The sequence below is a fragment of the Strigops habroptila genome, chromosome 2 (genome assembly GCF_004027225.2).
Source record: "Strigops habroptila isolate Jane chromosome 2, bStrHab1.2.pri, whole genome shotgun sequence".
NCBI lineage: Eukaryota > Metazoa > Chordata > Aves > Psittaciformes > Psittacidae > Strigops > Strigops habroptila.
Window position 1 is genome coordinate 101,776,860 of NC_044278.2, and position 17,065 is coordinate 101,793,924.

A 17,065-nucleotide genomic window follows, 5' to 3' on the forward strand; every position below is an offset into this window, starting at 1 on the left:
AGTGAATTGGTTTAGCTGGCATTTAATGGGTCTGTAGTAAATACTGCTACATATTGTGCACTCCTTGATGCCTATTACATGCATCTCACTTATTAAGAGCACTTTTAACTGAGAGAGATGATTCTAGGATACCATTCAACAGTATAAACTGTGGAACAGCTTATAAACAAATCCAACAAAACTGAAAAAAAAGTAGTCATGCAACCTTAAGGTTGCTACAGCAAGTGCTTAAATTTGGAAAGCACTCAAACTGCTGGAGAGGGCCAACACTCTTTATCACATATTGACCCTCTCCTTCTTCAGCTAAGCGTGTCTACTGGACCACTTGCATTGGTGCTTTCCTCAGCTTTGGAGAGAAAACATAAACAGTGTGCGCAAGACGAGAGCTGTGGGCATGGGGAGACTCCTAGCTCAGTGTAAAACACTGGTCCTTGGATTCCTTTAAACACAGCCCAAACCTCGCTGCCTGGGAATGCATTTTCCAATAGAATTCAGCTCTAATTCAGAGAAAAATCTATGTTTTGGACATTATTTTGGTGTGGTGTAAGGAGGGAAGAGATATATACACTAAATCAGGCTATGGGTGACTACCAGCCCAAAGAGGTTCTCTATCACTATAGTAGGATTAGGCCCTCTGCTAAGCAGAATATAACTGCCAGTTGGACAAATCAACCCCAAACTTGTCTGGAATAAAGCCCCACCTTTTTCTGAACAAGTATTATTCTCTTGCCAAACTGCAGCACTACTCAGACCTCAACCATTTTGCCTTCAGGCTTTTCAGAAACAAACACACTATTATTATTTTTATAATGGGAAAAGGTTCTTTTTCCATGCTGCCCTAACTCAAGGCCAGCCAATGCAATTTTGCTCAAGCTTTCAAACAATAATGCCATCTCAGAGAATGCCTGCAGAATGTGTTTGTGAATGACACTCAAAAACTTGGAAGCTTGTGTTTATATTGCAAGAAAACAGACTGCCCAATTACTCAATTGCTTGAGTAGTCCCAGATCATCCCACTACATGCAGGCTCTCAAGCATTTAATTTAAAAGTGTAGCATCCTTAGGCCTCCCTGGAGGCCTCAGTCAAAACAGGCAATATCTCAAGCAGAAGTTCAGATCTTTGGTGATGTAAATAAGATTCTGGAAGCACTCACCTGCCTCTATTCACTAAAAACAGAGCAACAGCAACCATACTCCTAATGTAGATACCACATCCTCAGTGCCTAATGGGTAACACTTGTCTCTCACTGGTTGTGCAGCTCATCACCCAGGGAAGCCAGAAGTGTCCTTGCCTGGCAGAGGACCATGTTACATGGCTCCCAGCAGCAAGCAGAAAGAAACAAGTGTCTTGCACTGCACTGAATGGTCATGTGCACATATATACACTTCAGGGCAACCAGGCCAGCCCAGAAGGGACTGACACTCAGGCTGAACACAGGTAAGCAAGTCCAACAGTGGATCTGAAAAAAAATCTACATCTAATCCTGCTCACGCCTGAAGCTGCTTAAATTCCACTGGCATATTATTTTTTACCTCCAGGCAGTCAAGAGGAGTATTACTGCTGGCCTGATAGTTGATAGGAGCTGAAGCACAGCTATGCCCAACCAGTAGCTGGAGAGGACACTACTAAATAAAGTCCCCTGAGGTGTTCAGTTTAGGATGCATCCTCAGGTCAGATCTAACATGCACCAACAGGATGAGTGTCTCATCTGCAGCAGCTGTTCTCATTTAAAACATACCCAGAGGAGACAAAGGAGATATGGCCAAGCTTCCAGAAATCCTCCAGCAAATTGTGAAGGAGGCATGAGATGAAAAATCTCTCCCCAGTGGACAATGCATAGACAAAGTTGAGCAGACACTGCTTTGCCCTTTTTTGTTTTCCTCTGCTTTAATCAAGGACACTCCACAGTCAGCTCCAGAAAGAAAAAAAAAAAGAAAAATGCCCATCAAGCCCAGAAATGTCAAGACTGAAGAAAAATAGAGGGGAAAATCCCCTGGGAATGCATTTAAAATATTTAGTATGTTTTAAAAATTCCCTGATTTTTCAGCTCAGTGAAGCTCCCCCAGGCAAGATCAGCCCCTACGTAGGGAAAAGTATGAACTGCGGTCGTCTGTTCAAAGATAACCTTTGCCACTAACATAACCCCCCCCAACAACTGAATAAAATATTTCAAAATTTGTACGGACTGTTTGAATTTGTGTTTTGGTTTTTGTTTTTCTTTTTCCCACTTAATACTGAAAATTTACACTTTCATCTTCCGAAAGTAGACCAACAGGTAACCAAAAATATTAACCAAACCTTGGGTCCTTCTGCTGGTGATTGTCTGCTTGTTTTAAAAAGTAGTTGGAACACCAGCTTAACCTGGGATGGTACAAAAAATGCAGGCCATGGGTGAACCAGGTCTTGTCCTCAGAGCTGAGCTAGATTTTCCAGATCACTAAACAGCTTTTGTAACTAGCATTGTTACAAAAAACCCTCAAACTTCAGGGTTTCTGCGGCTGTCATAAAATCTACTCATTTTGTCTTGGATTTAGTGAATAAATAAGCTTCTCTATTTATCAACAACATTTTATTTATGTTTTCTATACCTGCTGAATATAATCTCCTAAATGCTGAGATAATGTTATTCTGACCTCTTCAGGACTGGCACCTCAGTAACGGGGACACTCTGCCTGATCCGTGGTGAACAGGAAGAGTAGGTAAGTACTGTGAGAAAGCAAATCTTTTTGTTCATCCAATACCTTTGGTTGACTAAATGCATGGATTGTTTTTGCATTTGTTAACAAGTGTCAATATCTCAGTTACACTTTCCATTCCAACTGTAGCAGCCAGGGAGTGGGACTTCTAAGTTTTTGCATCTGCTTCACTCCTATAAACATCCTGAAACCCCTCTGTGCTTGTGAAAAATGTTTCAGTCACAATTCTTCCTCTTCCAAGTTCCTGACCTTTGATTTTCAAATACATAGCATCAAATTAGAATACAGTCCTCAGTTATTATTAGAATAATAACTGTTGCAAAGAAATTACATGTTTTGCTTTCAAGAACAAAGTTTCAACAACTGTGGAATAAATTTGGGCAAGTGACTTGTATAAAGGCAAAGTAACTTTCCAATGGTAAAACATACCCATTGCACTTACCTGCCTGAAAAAGTGCTGTGTTGTTATTGCAAAGACATCGAAGCCACAGGTGGCCCTTCTAAGTTCATCTCGAATATTGCTTAATTGTCGGGACTGCTCATCACACTTCTCCTTCAATCTCTGAATGAACTGCTTTTCAGCATCTCGACTCTCTCCTGGTTTTGGGGAGAATCCATTCTTCGGGGTTGTTGGCCTTTGCTTGGGATGTCCTACAAAGGAAAAAAGAAAAGACCACCACGGTCACTTACTTCAAATGTATGGACATGACCTTTCAGTGTTTCTAAGGCCTTCGGGCTCAACCCTATAAAAGAGAAAAAAGGTCTGTAACATTCACACAGATATGTAATGACTTTCCAAAAAAGCAAGAGCACAGTGAAATATATTACACTAGGGGCCAAAGCTCAAAGCTTTGTAACAGGTAACAGTCATCTTGCCTCAGGCTCTGAGCCTGAAGATCCGCTAGGAGTTGAGGAGAACTCTCCTAAGAGTGTTTTACTGACAGCTGAGACCGTGAGAGGAAGGCATTATCTCACCTACGTTAGAAATCTACAAGAACAGGGGTCTGCATCTTGATGTGTGATGCTGGACTCTCTTGAATGACAGTGAGAGAAATGGGCACTTCCAGCTTGAGATTCACTTTATCCTATGGTGGATGTGGAAAACAGTTGGATGACATTTACAGTCTATATGTGATTTTTTTGACCACTTGAACGCCAAGCTTGGTGACTTGACAGAGGTGCCAGATTTCCTTTGCCTTTGCAGATTTCCTTTTCCCTCCAAATGGGACAATGTGGGGCTGGAGCTGTGCTTCCCTGAATGCAAACACAGCATGGGTTGCTTGCTATTGGGATAGCACTATTCTTTTACATCAACAATACTGCAGTCTAACTTGCCAGTTCCCCTTACTCTCCCCTATATAACACTTCTAAAGTTGCAGTGCAAAGCAAATATGTATAGAAAGGCCACCAGGTACCACATAAGGCTGACTGGTTACACAACTGGCTCTGCATGGCTGCTCTCTCTGCACCATTGGTCATACAAGAATTGCTATATGGTTTGCCTGCAGAAATGGGTCCAGATAGACTTTGGCTCCTCTGATGTGCTCCAAGTTGGCTTGAAGCAAGCCTGATCCTGTATAAAGATGTGAAACCACTAGTGTAGCTTGTGTTTCAGATATCAGCTCAGTATCAGTGTCATATTCACATGAATGGCACAAGAACTAAATCTTACTCATGGTAAGCCACTTCAGGGAACTGAGGCTTTTATCCTATGTTAAGCTCACATCCTGCTTCAGCCAATTATCCATTTCTCTGGATGTACTCAGCTATGACGATGAAGCTAGAACGGGTAACGTTCTGGTAGCGTCAGATTGCTCAGCCACTGCTTGGACAATCTGTTTTGTCTGTATCTAAGCAGCTTTCTGAGAACTCTCCTCTGCAAACATTTATGGTCAGCCGGACAATATCTTTGCACAGCTTACTGATTCTTTTTGCTACCCTCAGTTCTCCTCAGCTGAGGCTGTTTAGCTCATTTCTGAATACTGGCCAGGAATCTCTGGTTCTCTTCCTCAGCTCCTCCCACTAGTCTCAAGCTTTTAGCCCATGAACTACAGTCAATAAGAAAGAGTCAGACACCTTGTTCCCATGTGTTACTAGAGACAGTGGACGTTGGTCTGGATAGACTTGAAAAATGAACATTTCTGTATTAGCAAAAAGGGTTCAGTATGGAAGAATCTGAAAAAAAGGTTCTCTTGTTTTTTGTCTTGTAGTATACCGTTCCTGAAAAACAGTGCAGAAACAATGTCTCCAACCAGTCCTCAGCAATGAATGTAACAGGGGACAGTTTTCTGTCATGGATGTTACCTACCCCTCTCCTAAAAAACACAGAAGAATCCTTCCACAGAGATGTTTCTGGTGGTATGAGTTTGAGCCAATTTGTGAAGTAGAGCATTGTTCCAGAGGTAATTTTGTCAGATGCGCTTTTGATACTTCAGATCTTTAAGACTGTGGCGTGGGTGTGCAGATGGATCCTTAGGACAATTTTACTAGTTCAGGCAGGGAAGCAGTATGGCTTTGCCAGAGCAATACAGCAGAAGCATATTCCTACTTTTTCAGATCCCCAGCCTGTGTGAAGCCACTGGGACCATATCTTCCAATTTGCTCGACTACATTCTGGCTTCAGGCTAAGCTTCAGCAGAGATGCTCCTTCATGTCTCCAAGAATCTCATACTGCAAGTGCAAATAGCCACAAATGCAAAACAGTCTCTGAAATTCTTTGTGCCCATGACTTGGATTTGCAAAAAGGAATACCAACTTTTGCAACATGTCAAAACTAACTTCATGATTTTACAAGACCTAAATAATACAATACAGGATGTTAGAGAGGACTTTATGTCATTAAGAAAGTTCAACCAGCACAGCTATTGCCTCTATCCATTTTCAGGTCAGTTAAAGCCAGTAGACTTTTTTTGTGAAGGAACAACGGTTTCTTACAGATTTCTTAATTCATGTAAAGGGGCTCTTAACTGGGCAGTAGATATTATCACAGAATAAGAAGTTCAGTAAAGCAAGAGTCATAAATGTCTGTCTTTCTAGTATAAAAGTCTTGGGTTCGTTAGAAAGCATTGTGACGTTACAACAGAAAGCATAGGGAGAAAGAGGTGTAGGCTCTTGAAATAAGACCAGTTTTGAATAAAACAGAAACCTTTCAGGTTGTTTTGTCTTTTATCTTTCTAGCTTTCCTGTTCACTGAAACATTCGAAGTGTACATCTCTATGTTGTCCTTGGCAGTATTATAAGCTGTCCTTGTAAATTCAACTGTGCTATTCTCCTCAGGGATAAATCTGAATTTCTTGGTTCATTTGGGTCTGAAAAGCGGCTTACTAAGCTTATTCTGCCATTGATGTCTCTCTTCTGTTGCTCTGCACAAAACAGGGTATATATTTATGATGCTGGCCCTGATCCTGAATGTCCTTTTTGCTGATGGTGGGACCAGAGGGGCAGACCTAGCACACACTGAAATCACTGAACACCTTTGATCCTCTTCAAAACTCCCAGGTCTTTTTTATCTACAGGAGTGTTTGAACAAAGGAGACATAACAAGTGTATACTCCTAATTAACACTGTCTGTGAGGATTTGGGTGGGAATGCAATTTGTTTGCCTTTTAACTGTCCAATTTCTGACATTTTGGCAGGGAAACTGAAATTACTTTGAGAGGATTGATAACAAGCAATCTGTAGAGTGACAGATGTCGCCATCCTAAAATGAAGTGGAAGGAGAGCACCTGCATCTAGGTACTCCTGCTCCTATACACAGATTTCAGGAATGGTATTGAATCAATACATAAAATTAAGATCCTTACAAGACTCTGCATCCCTTGCAAGTCTTCAGGAGGACTGATCCAAATTCTAAAGATCAGAGTCAAGGCTAATAAAAATTTGCATGACAGTCAAAACCGAGCACTGATTAAAAGGAACTGCATGTGAGGAGGCCAGTAACAGAGAGAAAACAACCTAGAAACAGCACTCAGAAATTTTAAAGCCACATGTACCTGTGGTGGAGTTACTCGTGGACACATGCTCTCCTACCACAAAGTGTAAATGCTGCCTGAGTTTGTGATCCTGATGGAGGAAACTCCATGCTACTGCCCCCCAGCCCCTGCTACACTCCCTCCTTGTCTGTTTAATGACTGCTTTGATTACTTTCTGAAATTGTTAAATAGGTGAAAAATTGCCTGTCTTTATCACCTTGTTATTGCTGTTGTTATTTCAAAGAATGCTAAAGGCTACTCTAAAAAAATAAATGAAGATGAGGCTTATTTTCCTATTTGATCTTTACAGCGACAAACAATTTTAGGTTGCCAGAATTTCAGACAACCAAGCTTAAGAAATCCTAAATCAATCTGACAGAGAGAGGGTAGTTACTCAACCTCTCATGAGAAAGAGGAAACCTTTGAGGCCTCATAAATTGGATATGCCAAAAATTTCAGCCTTGAAAATTGTGAAGTCACCAGTGGAAATGCAAGCCTCCTTAAGACAATACAAATACCCAGTACAAATATACCTATGTTTCATTTTGCTTTCTAATTCTAGTGGAAGCATATCAGCTGTGCTGTTATGTGCTGCTACAGCCACAATCAGTGCCGATGCTTAAATTGGACTCCCACTATTATAAACCCTGATGAGCTGGTGGTCTGGCACTCTCCATGATAAATTTTTCTTTGTATCTCTCTTGGTGATCACAACACGTGCAAAATAGACTGAATATGATAAAATTCAGAGGACAGGATTAAGTTCATCTTTTTAGCCTCGTATCTATGTAAGGAGAAGAATTCTGAGTCCTGTTGGTGCCTGGGAAGGTTGAATTTAACCTTCCATTTTCTTGATTTTGTTGTTTGGGAAGAAGAAGAATAGGGATTGGATTTAGTAAGCATGAAGAGACTCTTGATGCAAATTATAGGAGCTAAAGAGCTGTTCTACATGTTTTATACTTTACCATCAAATGAAGAAGCATGGGGTTCTACCCACCATAATTACAAATCAAATATCATATAGCTGCAGAGATGACATTTAAAGTATTTGAGTCTGAAAACTAGGTAACAGAACAGAAGATAAACTGCAAGCACAATGACATCAGTGTGACCATGCCCTCTCATTTCAAAAATGTTTAGGTTAGCCAAAAGACAGCCTTTTACAGAAGCCTTTAGGTACATTATTCATTTGTTAATGTACATTTAGCAGACATAAACAGAGATAAGTTCTCTTCATTTTAGTAACTAAACAAAGGTATTCTTTGGAAATGCTAAAACCATGTGTTTGTGCTCAGTATTGAGGGGTAAGTTGACAATGCCACAATAGCATTCTGAAGGTTATTTCTATAGATAATACCTTTTCCAATTGTACATATAAATAACCCAGGGAATTTAGTGTGTCTGCCCAACAGTAAGAGTAGATTCTGAGTGATATACTATTACTCCAGGTAATTGTCTGAGGTTTCTTTTATTTCACTGTATCTATCTGTTCTTTTCTTGTGTAAGAAATCTGTAATGATAAAAAAAAAAAAAGTTCCTGTGCCTTTAAACGTGTAATAGCAACAAATCTTTGTTTTGAAGGGGACATGATTGCACAGTTGTAACAAAGAAAACAAAAGTCTATTCAGCTCATGCATTGGTATGATAAAGCCTGCTGTACTCACAGTGAGCTTAATGAACCTTGGACACAATCAATCTTCACTTAACAATAGTAGGTCTCAGACTTCAGTATGTTAGCAAGAGCTGCAAAGTCAACAAGTTTAAATCTTGCCTGAAACAGTGCTTTTAGGTTCATAAATACCTGGTGAATGGAGCTTGGTGGCTGTTACTGCTGATTTCTTAGGGGATGAAACAGCTGGTCTGTTAGCATCCTGATCTTTTTGTACTTCTTTCTTCAGACCTGCTTTAGAAAAATATAAAGGCAGAAAGATAACAATTTTATAATTCTGTTTGCAATTGTACAGAACTATGTCACTAACATACACACTAGAATGGCAAACTGTAAGTATTCCACCAATACACATCCTGGGCTTTGTTCAGAATGATTCTACACAGTAGAAGTTGGATGCCAACCTGCCACTTCTGCAAGCATCACTGCATGCACGTGGCTGAGCTGACATGCACAGCACTAAAGAAGGTCAGAAGAAGGCCTTACACACTCACTTGGTTCTCCAACCACCTGCACAGTGACAAATGCCATTAAAGCACAAACAGCTAAACAGTAGTCCATCCTATCTGTTCTGAGCTCTCTGTTCCGAGCTCTCTGTTCCTTTTACCTTCTTGTACATTCTCATCCTGGGCAGGAGGAGAAGCTGAGTAGGAACCAAAGAAAGATGGCTTATATGGGGATCATAATCTTCAGGGACACTTACTGGATGACTGGCTTTCTGCTCTCTCCAAAGCCACAGCTAATCACAATTGCAATATCAGGCTTATTTTTGGTGCATCATTCACTCCTCTTTTGTCTGCATGAAGACTCGCAACCAGCAAGCCGCGGACACGGCATTCGCCATGCTCCAGAAGCCAAGCATCATATTCTCTAGCAGTGTCTCTCAGCATTCAGAGTGCCTCTCAGCTTGCAGAGTACCTCTGTGGAGAGCATGTGCACACACACAAGCTCTGAGCCCAACTATTTGAGGGAGGATGGCACAGGAGTAGATCTAAGAACCTCTTTGACTCCCTTCCACTGTTCATAGCCAAACCGCACCATCAGTCATCCGGGGCTTGTAAAGACTGAATTCTTCATACCTTTCCTTTGGTCCATCTCCATTTCTCTGCTTATAAATTTGACATGTTGAGGCTACAGTTCTTATTTGTGATTAATACTTTTCACAGTGACGTGACTGAGGATATAAATTTCCTGTGTCTGTCACCTACTACACCGTACTTTAATGAAGAGCAGGACATAAAATAAATTTATGGTGCCATTTCGTTATTAAGGACCAAGTGAAAGCAACCTGAGATGGGATCTCTGAGACAAAACCAGAGCTTGTTTTAGAAGGTATAATTTATATAGTTACAAATTCAAGCATTCCTTTTTCACGGCAATGAGGCTTTGTCTTTAATGTGGTTTTCAAAATAAAAATATGATGCACAAATGTGCCGTATACCAAGTTCTTCCATGAATTTTGCTATGGCAGATGTCAAACACAGACTATGGTAGGGAAAGTGAGTTTTCCTTATGCTGTCAGTGGTAAGAAGAGGCACATGAATACTTAACTACTTTTGTTTTGAGATATTTTCAGTGAGGAACACCTGGGGAATTAGTTCAGCCTCTTAACCTTAAGCACAAAATGAAGAACAATTTCCCAGTTAGAGCTCAGTTAAAGAAAACAGAGCAAAGAAGCAAAGAAGCCAGCAAGCACTACTGTTCTGCAGAGGGCAAGGTGAGGGTCTGTAGAGAGCAGTGAGACTTGCATGCGGGTACCTGGCAGGGGTGAGCTGCATGGGGACATCAGCCCTGGAAGGTGGGACGTCAGCAGAGTAAAGGTGCAAAACCTTGGAAAGGACAGAAGAGTAGGGCTAATAACAAGGGCAGAAAATGAAGATAACTGCCCTTCTTCAGTTTACAAGTTTAGGAGAGCTCCTGAGGTCAGGTAGAGGCAGCAATGCAGACACTGGTGAAATGAGGAGGGGTTGTGTAGCAAGGGAAAAGCCAATGCACAGTACAACCCTACTGGGAAGGGGGTGGGGAGAGTGGCATGTGGAGCTAGTAGTTATTCAGCTTCTCCTTCACATGTATAAAGGTCCTGGTGTCCTCTTTATGGCCTTCCTTAGCAGAAAGGGATTTAGGAAACATGCACAGGTAAAAGAAGAGACATTCCACAGGAGCAAACCATTATTGTTCTGCTAAGCTCATCACCCACAGGGATATCTTAAGGGAAGACTCGTCCCTGGCATCAGACCTCAAATAAGAGCTTGTTCTGAATATTTTTCTAAAAGGTGGGTTTATTCTTTCCCTTCTCTTTTGAAACAACAACTCTTAGTTGGTTAAAAGAGAAACATTCAGAGAACCTGTTTATTTCAAGTGAAGTTCCTATAGGGAAAATCGATTTTTAAATGAGAGGAGTTTGGGCTCCGAATTTGTCATTTCACAGAATTCTAGAATTTTGGGTTTAAAAAGATCTGTAGGGGAGCACTGGCATGATGATCAGCACAATGCTGTACCACAGGGTATGCACAGCATGAGATTATGTAGTTCAATCTTTTCTACCTTGAGATGTACTAGCAGTAACTCAAAGGTTATAATGTACATGCAAAGTTTGACACTCTGCTGTAATTCAGGAAACAAGACAGACATTTCAGTTTCTATTACAACTGAACACGTCAAATAATACTTCGACTGTCATATGCACTTTGTAATGTTAAAAGGTGCCGTGTATACAATGATAAAACAATAAAAAAATGTAAAATAAGATTATAAAAGGAAATTAGGCACCACAGGTGCGTAATTGCCTTGAACCTGCAAAATGTTTGAATTTTGTTCTAAATTTGTCTTTTAAAAGGTATGCTAACTTTAACCAGGAACAAAATTTACTTCAAATTCTTAGTGTTACTGCCCACAGGCTGGAAATGTGAAATTCCAGTTAGTTCTGTGCTAAATGCCCCTAGATTGGTTTTATTCCTGCTGGCTGTGTAATCATAGCTCTTAGCACTGAGCCTGCCAAAAAAAGGCTCCTGGCAGAGCAGGAAGAACTAGTAACTTCCAGGCTTCCAGAAGCAGCTTCTAAGGTTCTGCCAATGCCCTCCACTACCAGAGCTCATGGAGCAAGGAGAAGTCTTTCATATGAATTTACATTCCATTTAAGGTTACAAATCTCCCAATGTTTCCACTACTTTTAAAAGCTATACTTGTATACGGTAATGGATATTTCAGGCCATAAGATGGCTGTGAGCATCAATACTTGCTCTTGTTTCTACTAGTGTGATTACAGTAATTGCATTTGAAAAATGCATACAAATGCACAGTTCTGTAAAGGTATTTACATTTCCTAATTAACACACACAGCCTGCTTCAAACCAAACAGAAGGACCAAAGGCAAAACCATTAGAAATACAAGGCAAAACACCCCAGACATGTTAAATCAATCACTTGGAGAAACAGCAGACAAACCAACCCATTTCTTCATTCCCTCATCATTGCTGAATATTAGCCTAGGAACCAGAGCTAAAGATGCCTTATCTGAAACATCTTCTCAAAAGCTGCTGCAGAATGAGCACTTGTATTTGCCTGTACCTTTCTGAGTCTTTAGAAGGCAGAACGGTGAGGTAGGCTTCAATCTGCTTTCACACTTCAGACTGAAAACACGCTAACATAAATACTCAATACGCATTGAGTATTTATTCCAAAACAAATCCTAACATGCTGTAGACATCATTAACAATTCAGTGGGACTGGCCGCATTCAGTTGGATTCCAGCTGTTCTCAAGCATATTTTCCAAGTTAACTACTGCAGTCTGCAAATTTAAATGAGCCCAAGGAAGTGTTTTCAGGCACTGACAGACACAAAGAGCCACTTTGAGCTTTCTTTTGTCTTTCCCCCTGACAACAAGTCGTGTTCTTGGTGAGTAATGGCACATTCATGCACACATTGTTTGAGACAAGATGAGCAAAGCTGGAAATATGGATTCTGTAGCGTAAGAGCAGTCTAATTCTCTCTAGAGACTCTCCACTGCCCGTGAGCTGTAAGACACTGAAAGATTTTGAATAAATAAGTAGATGTAGAAGAAAGACCATGTATTTGTTGAAGTAGAAACTGCTAACTCTGGTGCTTTTCCCTTTGTGTTTGTTTCAAATTCAAAGTCAGTCTGATAAGATAAAAGAAGGACAAGGACTATTTCATTGACTCATCTTGAAAGTGGTTGTTTTCTTTCTATGTTAAAAAGAACAGTCTCTTTATCTGGTATTAAAAAAAAACAAAGGCAAAAATAAACCTGACAAAACATTCTTTAGACTGAATAAAAAATCTCAGGGCAATTCACAACATCTAACGTTAGTTGCAGAGTTAAAACAACCTCTTCATGTCATTTTATATGTACCCGGTGGCATTTTATTGTTGCTTCCTCACACAGTTGTGCTACAGCATGTTTTAGAGTGGTTCCCAGGACAGACTAGTACTATACATCCCTATGTTCAGTACACAAACAACCTGAGTGTAACCCACTGCATATTCACTATTCAGCTTATAATGGAAAACATTTGCAAAGGGTAACAAAGCAGCAGGAGGCTCTTCTCCCTTCCTCCCTGCAAGAGCACTGGTGCTCACTTTTCCCCTCTCAGTTGACCTTAGCTCATCCCTCCAGTGAGGTTGTGTTGTCTGGTTTTTGCAGAAGCTGATTAAAAGAAGCATATTTTATGTTGCAAACTTGCTAGTGAGAGCTGTGGTAACACTGACTTCTTGTTTTTCATCTTGACTGATTGTATTTAACAGCCTTCCCTGTTACTTATGATTTACTGGTACATGTAAAAGCACAGGAATTGGCTGGGTTAGGTTTTCTTAACAATGCTTTTGATTGTATTTAATTTAATGGGCCAAGTAGAAACAAGCTGCTTAAATAAATTCTTCATTGTTATTGTCATTGCACTTAAATTAGGAGATTTCTTATGGGGAATAATAGTCACTTGTATGTAAGATAAACATTAAATAAGAATAATAATCAAGCTGAAATAAGTATGCTGTAACACACACTCCTCAAACCTCACAGCAAGGCATAGAAAATATAAAATCCTTTGGCTCTCTAATTTCGTAGACCATTGAGTGGCAAGTCCAGCCTGGTGGACAGAGCTGAGGTCTGAAACAAGCAACAGCCTGATGCTCAGGAATTCAGATCAGGACTGCAGGCACAAACAAGGGAGTTCAGAGAGGCATTATTATCCTGAAGGTGAACCAAAGTTTCAAGACAGCAGGGTTTAGAGATACCAAGCTGGATTTTCAGTGGGTTTCTGTGTTCTGAGAGAAGGATGTGGCTGAACAGAAATAGAGACCATAGAAGAAGCTGTATCACTTGAACAGAATAAAAACTATGTAGTGCTGGTCAGATGTAAACCACTTCTCAAATCCTTACATACAGTGATTGAACCATACTTTTTTCTTCCTGAATTGCATGCAAGTCCTGTTGTCTTTGTGGGAGCCATACACTCAGCTCCCAAGTGCAGACCTATCCTTTAGCTCATTCTGGTCCTGAGTTACTCATCCTGAACATGCACAAGAGTTGACAGCACTACAAAACAACACACTGGTTGCTGTGCCTATGGTGGCACATTTATTCACCTCTGGGCCTAAGATGTTCATAGCACACAGAATTGCACAATCAGTTTTGTCAGAAGGACCTCTGAAGTCCTCTGGTCCAGCTTCCTGCTCAGAGCGGGTCGCACTAGAGCAGGTTGTGCAGGGCTTTGTCCAGCTAAGTTATAGGTATCTCTAGTGATGGAGGATTCACAACTCTAGACAATCTGCTGTAATGTTGACTACTTTCAGAGGTGATCAAATGATGCCCATCTTCACATTTCCCATTTTCCAACTTGTGTTTGGTGTCACTTGCCATGTCACTGTGCACCTCTGAGAAGTGCCTGGCTTTGTTCTCTCTATACCTTCCCATTAGATAACTGAACACTGCAATAAGATCTCCCTTTGCCTTCTCTGAACAAACCCAGCACTCCTTTCCTGACCTGTCCTGTCATGTGCCCCAGTTCCTTGACCATCTTGGTGACTCTGCTACTCTCACACACTGTTCTTGTCCTGGGGTTTCCAAAACTGGACACAGTTGTGGGTAGCCACACAAGTGCTGAATAAGGGTCGGACCACTGGTGCTGCACACTACACTCTTGCTAATGCAGCCCAGTATGCAGTTGTCTTTCTTGCTACAAGGGCACACTGTAGGCTTAGGTTCAACTTGCTCCCTAGCAAGTTGTCTTTTCAGAGGTGGATCATAGCTACAAAGTTCCCAGTGGAGAGCTGCTTTCACCAGTCTTTAAACAAAATGTGAAATAATAACAGGTATGGTAAATATTAGTTAGGTTATTACTGTATTTCTCAGGGTAACTAATATGATTAAGTGAAATTAAAGGACCTGACTCACTTTTTCTAGTCAAGTAAGCTGTGTTTTTTATTTTCTATTTATTTGCTAACAGGCATGTAAATAGGAAAGGTGTCTAATAACAAACTAAAAAGGGCTGTGCAACACACTGAAACCTAATAAAGTGCACTCTTTTCACAAACTAGTTGAAAGGCAATCAGTTCATGTCTTCAAAACAATCTGCATGACAACGATCTTTCACTGGTATTGTCCCATGCCAGAAATTTTTTATCATCTGAATCACTGCACAGCAGCAGTGCAGTGGAGCACAGCATAGAAGTCCATTTTCATTAATCAAACATGTTCTATTTGTTGTAGTCCAATTTATTTGTCAAGCATTTTTCAGTGAAATATCAGGAGTATAATCTCTCTTGAGCAGTCTTCTCTTTTTTTTTATAATGAGAATTTGCAGCACAAGTGATCTTCTCAGGTAACATCGAGCACATGAAAGATTTAATGTGATTTTTGTTGGTTATTTTCCACTCATTAATATCGGGACAAATGCTCCTTTGTGATCTAATTTACTATTCATGCACAGTTAAAATTATGTGCATCTCTGAAATACAAATGTAATTCTTACATCACCTGATAATCCACTATTTCATAAATATTATTAATATTCAAATCATTGCCGTCCTTTTTGTGAAATATTTTTTCCTACTTTTACTGCTGTAAAATATACTGTATTCAATACATGTAGTGTCTGTGCATTTTAGCTGTAACTGAGGAGTACTCTAAGCACTTTAGTTTAGTAACTGCAATGTCTTGCACAGGAGCTTGGACAGATGAAGTACGTGTTTATATGCACATATGAAACATCAAGCCCTATAGCAATTACTACTAGGCGATTGCTAGGGGTATTGTACATAGAATATCTATCATATCATTCTACAAATACACAGAACATCTAGAAAGAATCATTGTGGTTTCCCTACTTTTCAAAAGCTTTACTATATGGCTGACTTAAGCGCTGTTCATGGGACAGCATGGCCTTCTGACTTTGGCTGAGTGAGACTGGCGACTTCTTATTCAAATGCAAAATTCACTCCTAAGGTTGTGGTATTGATTTATTTTTTCTTATGGGAAAATGTGTCCCACTTTCAAGATAGTGTTGGTTTGTGCTGTAAATCCTTTCTGCACAGAGACTTCGCCCTATCCACAAGGAGGGGTATGTGGTATGAAGATACATAGCTAAAAACTTCCATCCGTGGTGGAAACCACCTCTGTCTCCTTGGTCACACCCTTTGTGCAGTGTCTTATCTCCTGTCATGAGGGAAAAAAGGAACAGGAAATTGTGGTGGTTTAGTTTCTTCCAACCATGACTCCGTGGTGGGGCTGGACTGCTGCCAGTTCAGCTGTGGAAAAAGCTGGGATGAGATGGAGGATAAACATGTGGCCCATCAACCATCCCTTTGCAGATGCTTTCCTCATGATCCAGCTGCAAATAAGAGGTAAGCAACAAGCAGGGTCGCCAGGCTAAGGCCGTCCTTCCCAGGAAGGGGCTCTCAGGTAAGCCACCTTTTATCTTCCCAGGCTACCCCGGCAACCTGGAGCTGGATATCTTAATGCATTTATTAAAAAACTGGTGATGCTGCTACCCAGCAACATGATGAAACATGGTAAGGATAAATCCATGTCCAGCTAAGACTGAGATGTACTGTTGGCACTCTGAGTCTTCTCTTAAACACTCCTTAATCCAGCACATAAATGCAAGTACTGAGAAGGTTGTTCTCTACAACCATCCTCAAAACTTGCGTCTGGACCTCTTTTAACTGCATTCCATTTGAGAACAAAGACTACCTTCAATACAAGGGCACCCAAAATGGTCACTGCATAGAAGATAAGACGTTCTTGAATGAATGAAACTAGAGATTAAGCGATTTGTCTTTTCTTTTGTTCTGTCTTCCTACTCATGGTGGTTTTTCTCTTGTTCAGATAGTCTGTGCAAGCAATTGCCATTATGTGATAGTTTGGAAGAATATTAGAATTGTATTAATTCTGCTGTTTTCAAGACATTTCATCCCTTCAGTCTGGAGCACTGGTGAAGGTTTCTTCAGTGTTGCTGTTGCAGCAATGAGGTTGGCTGCCTTCCCCAGCATGACATTCATCATCTTTGTTACATGCCAGTGCCAGTGACCCAAGGTGTGTGTGTGTGGTGTATTAATTTTTAGTATATATTCAGCCATATTTGAAACATTGATTTTACCTCTCTCCTGCCCTATGATGTCCAGCAATGATGACAGACTTGCCCAGTAGGGACTGGTATCCTGTGCCAGTGATCGTTCTTTCCATTTTGCAATGGCACTAAGCACACTTCTTTT

The 17,065-nt window shown here is 40.6% G+C and overlaps 1 protein-coding gene across 6 annotated transcripts in view; it reads right to left on the reverse strand.

The window, feature by feature from the left end:
* Window positions 1-17,065, reverse strand: part of MTUS2 (microtubule associated scaffold protein 2) — a 296,717-nt gene that overhangs the window by 52,035 nt on the left and 227,617 nt on the right. For 5 of the 6 annotated variants that reach the window (XM_030476621.1, XM_030476620.1, XM_030476623.1 and 2 more), the window contains 2 exons: window positions 8,470-8,571; window positions 3,140-3,348 (listed from right to left, as the gene is read on the reverse strand). In XM_030476621.1, coding sequence (XP_030332481.1) covers window positions 3,140-3,348; window positions 8,470-8,571 — 311 coding nt within the window. The remainder of the gene's footprint in view (window positions 1-3,139; window positions 3,349-8,469; window positions 8,572-17,065) is intronic. The other variant, XM_030476626.1, reaches the window with a different exon arrangement.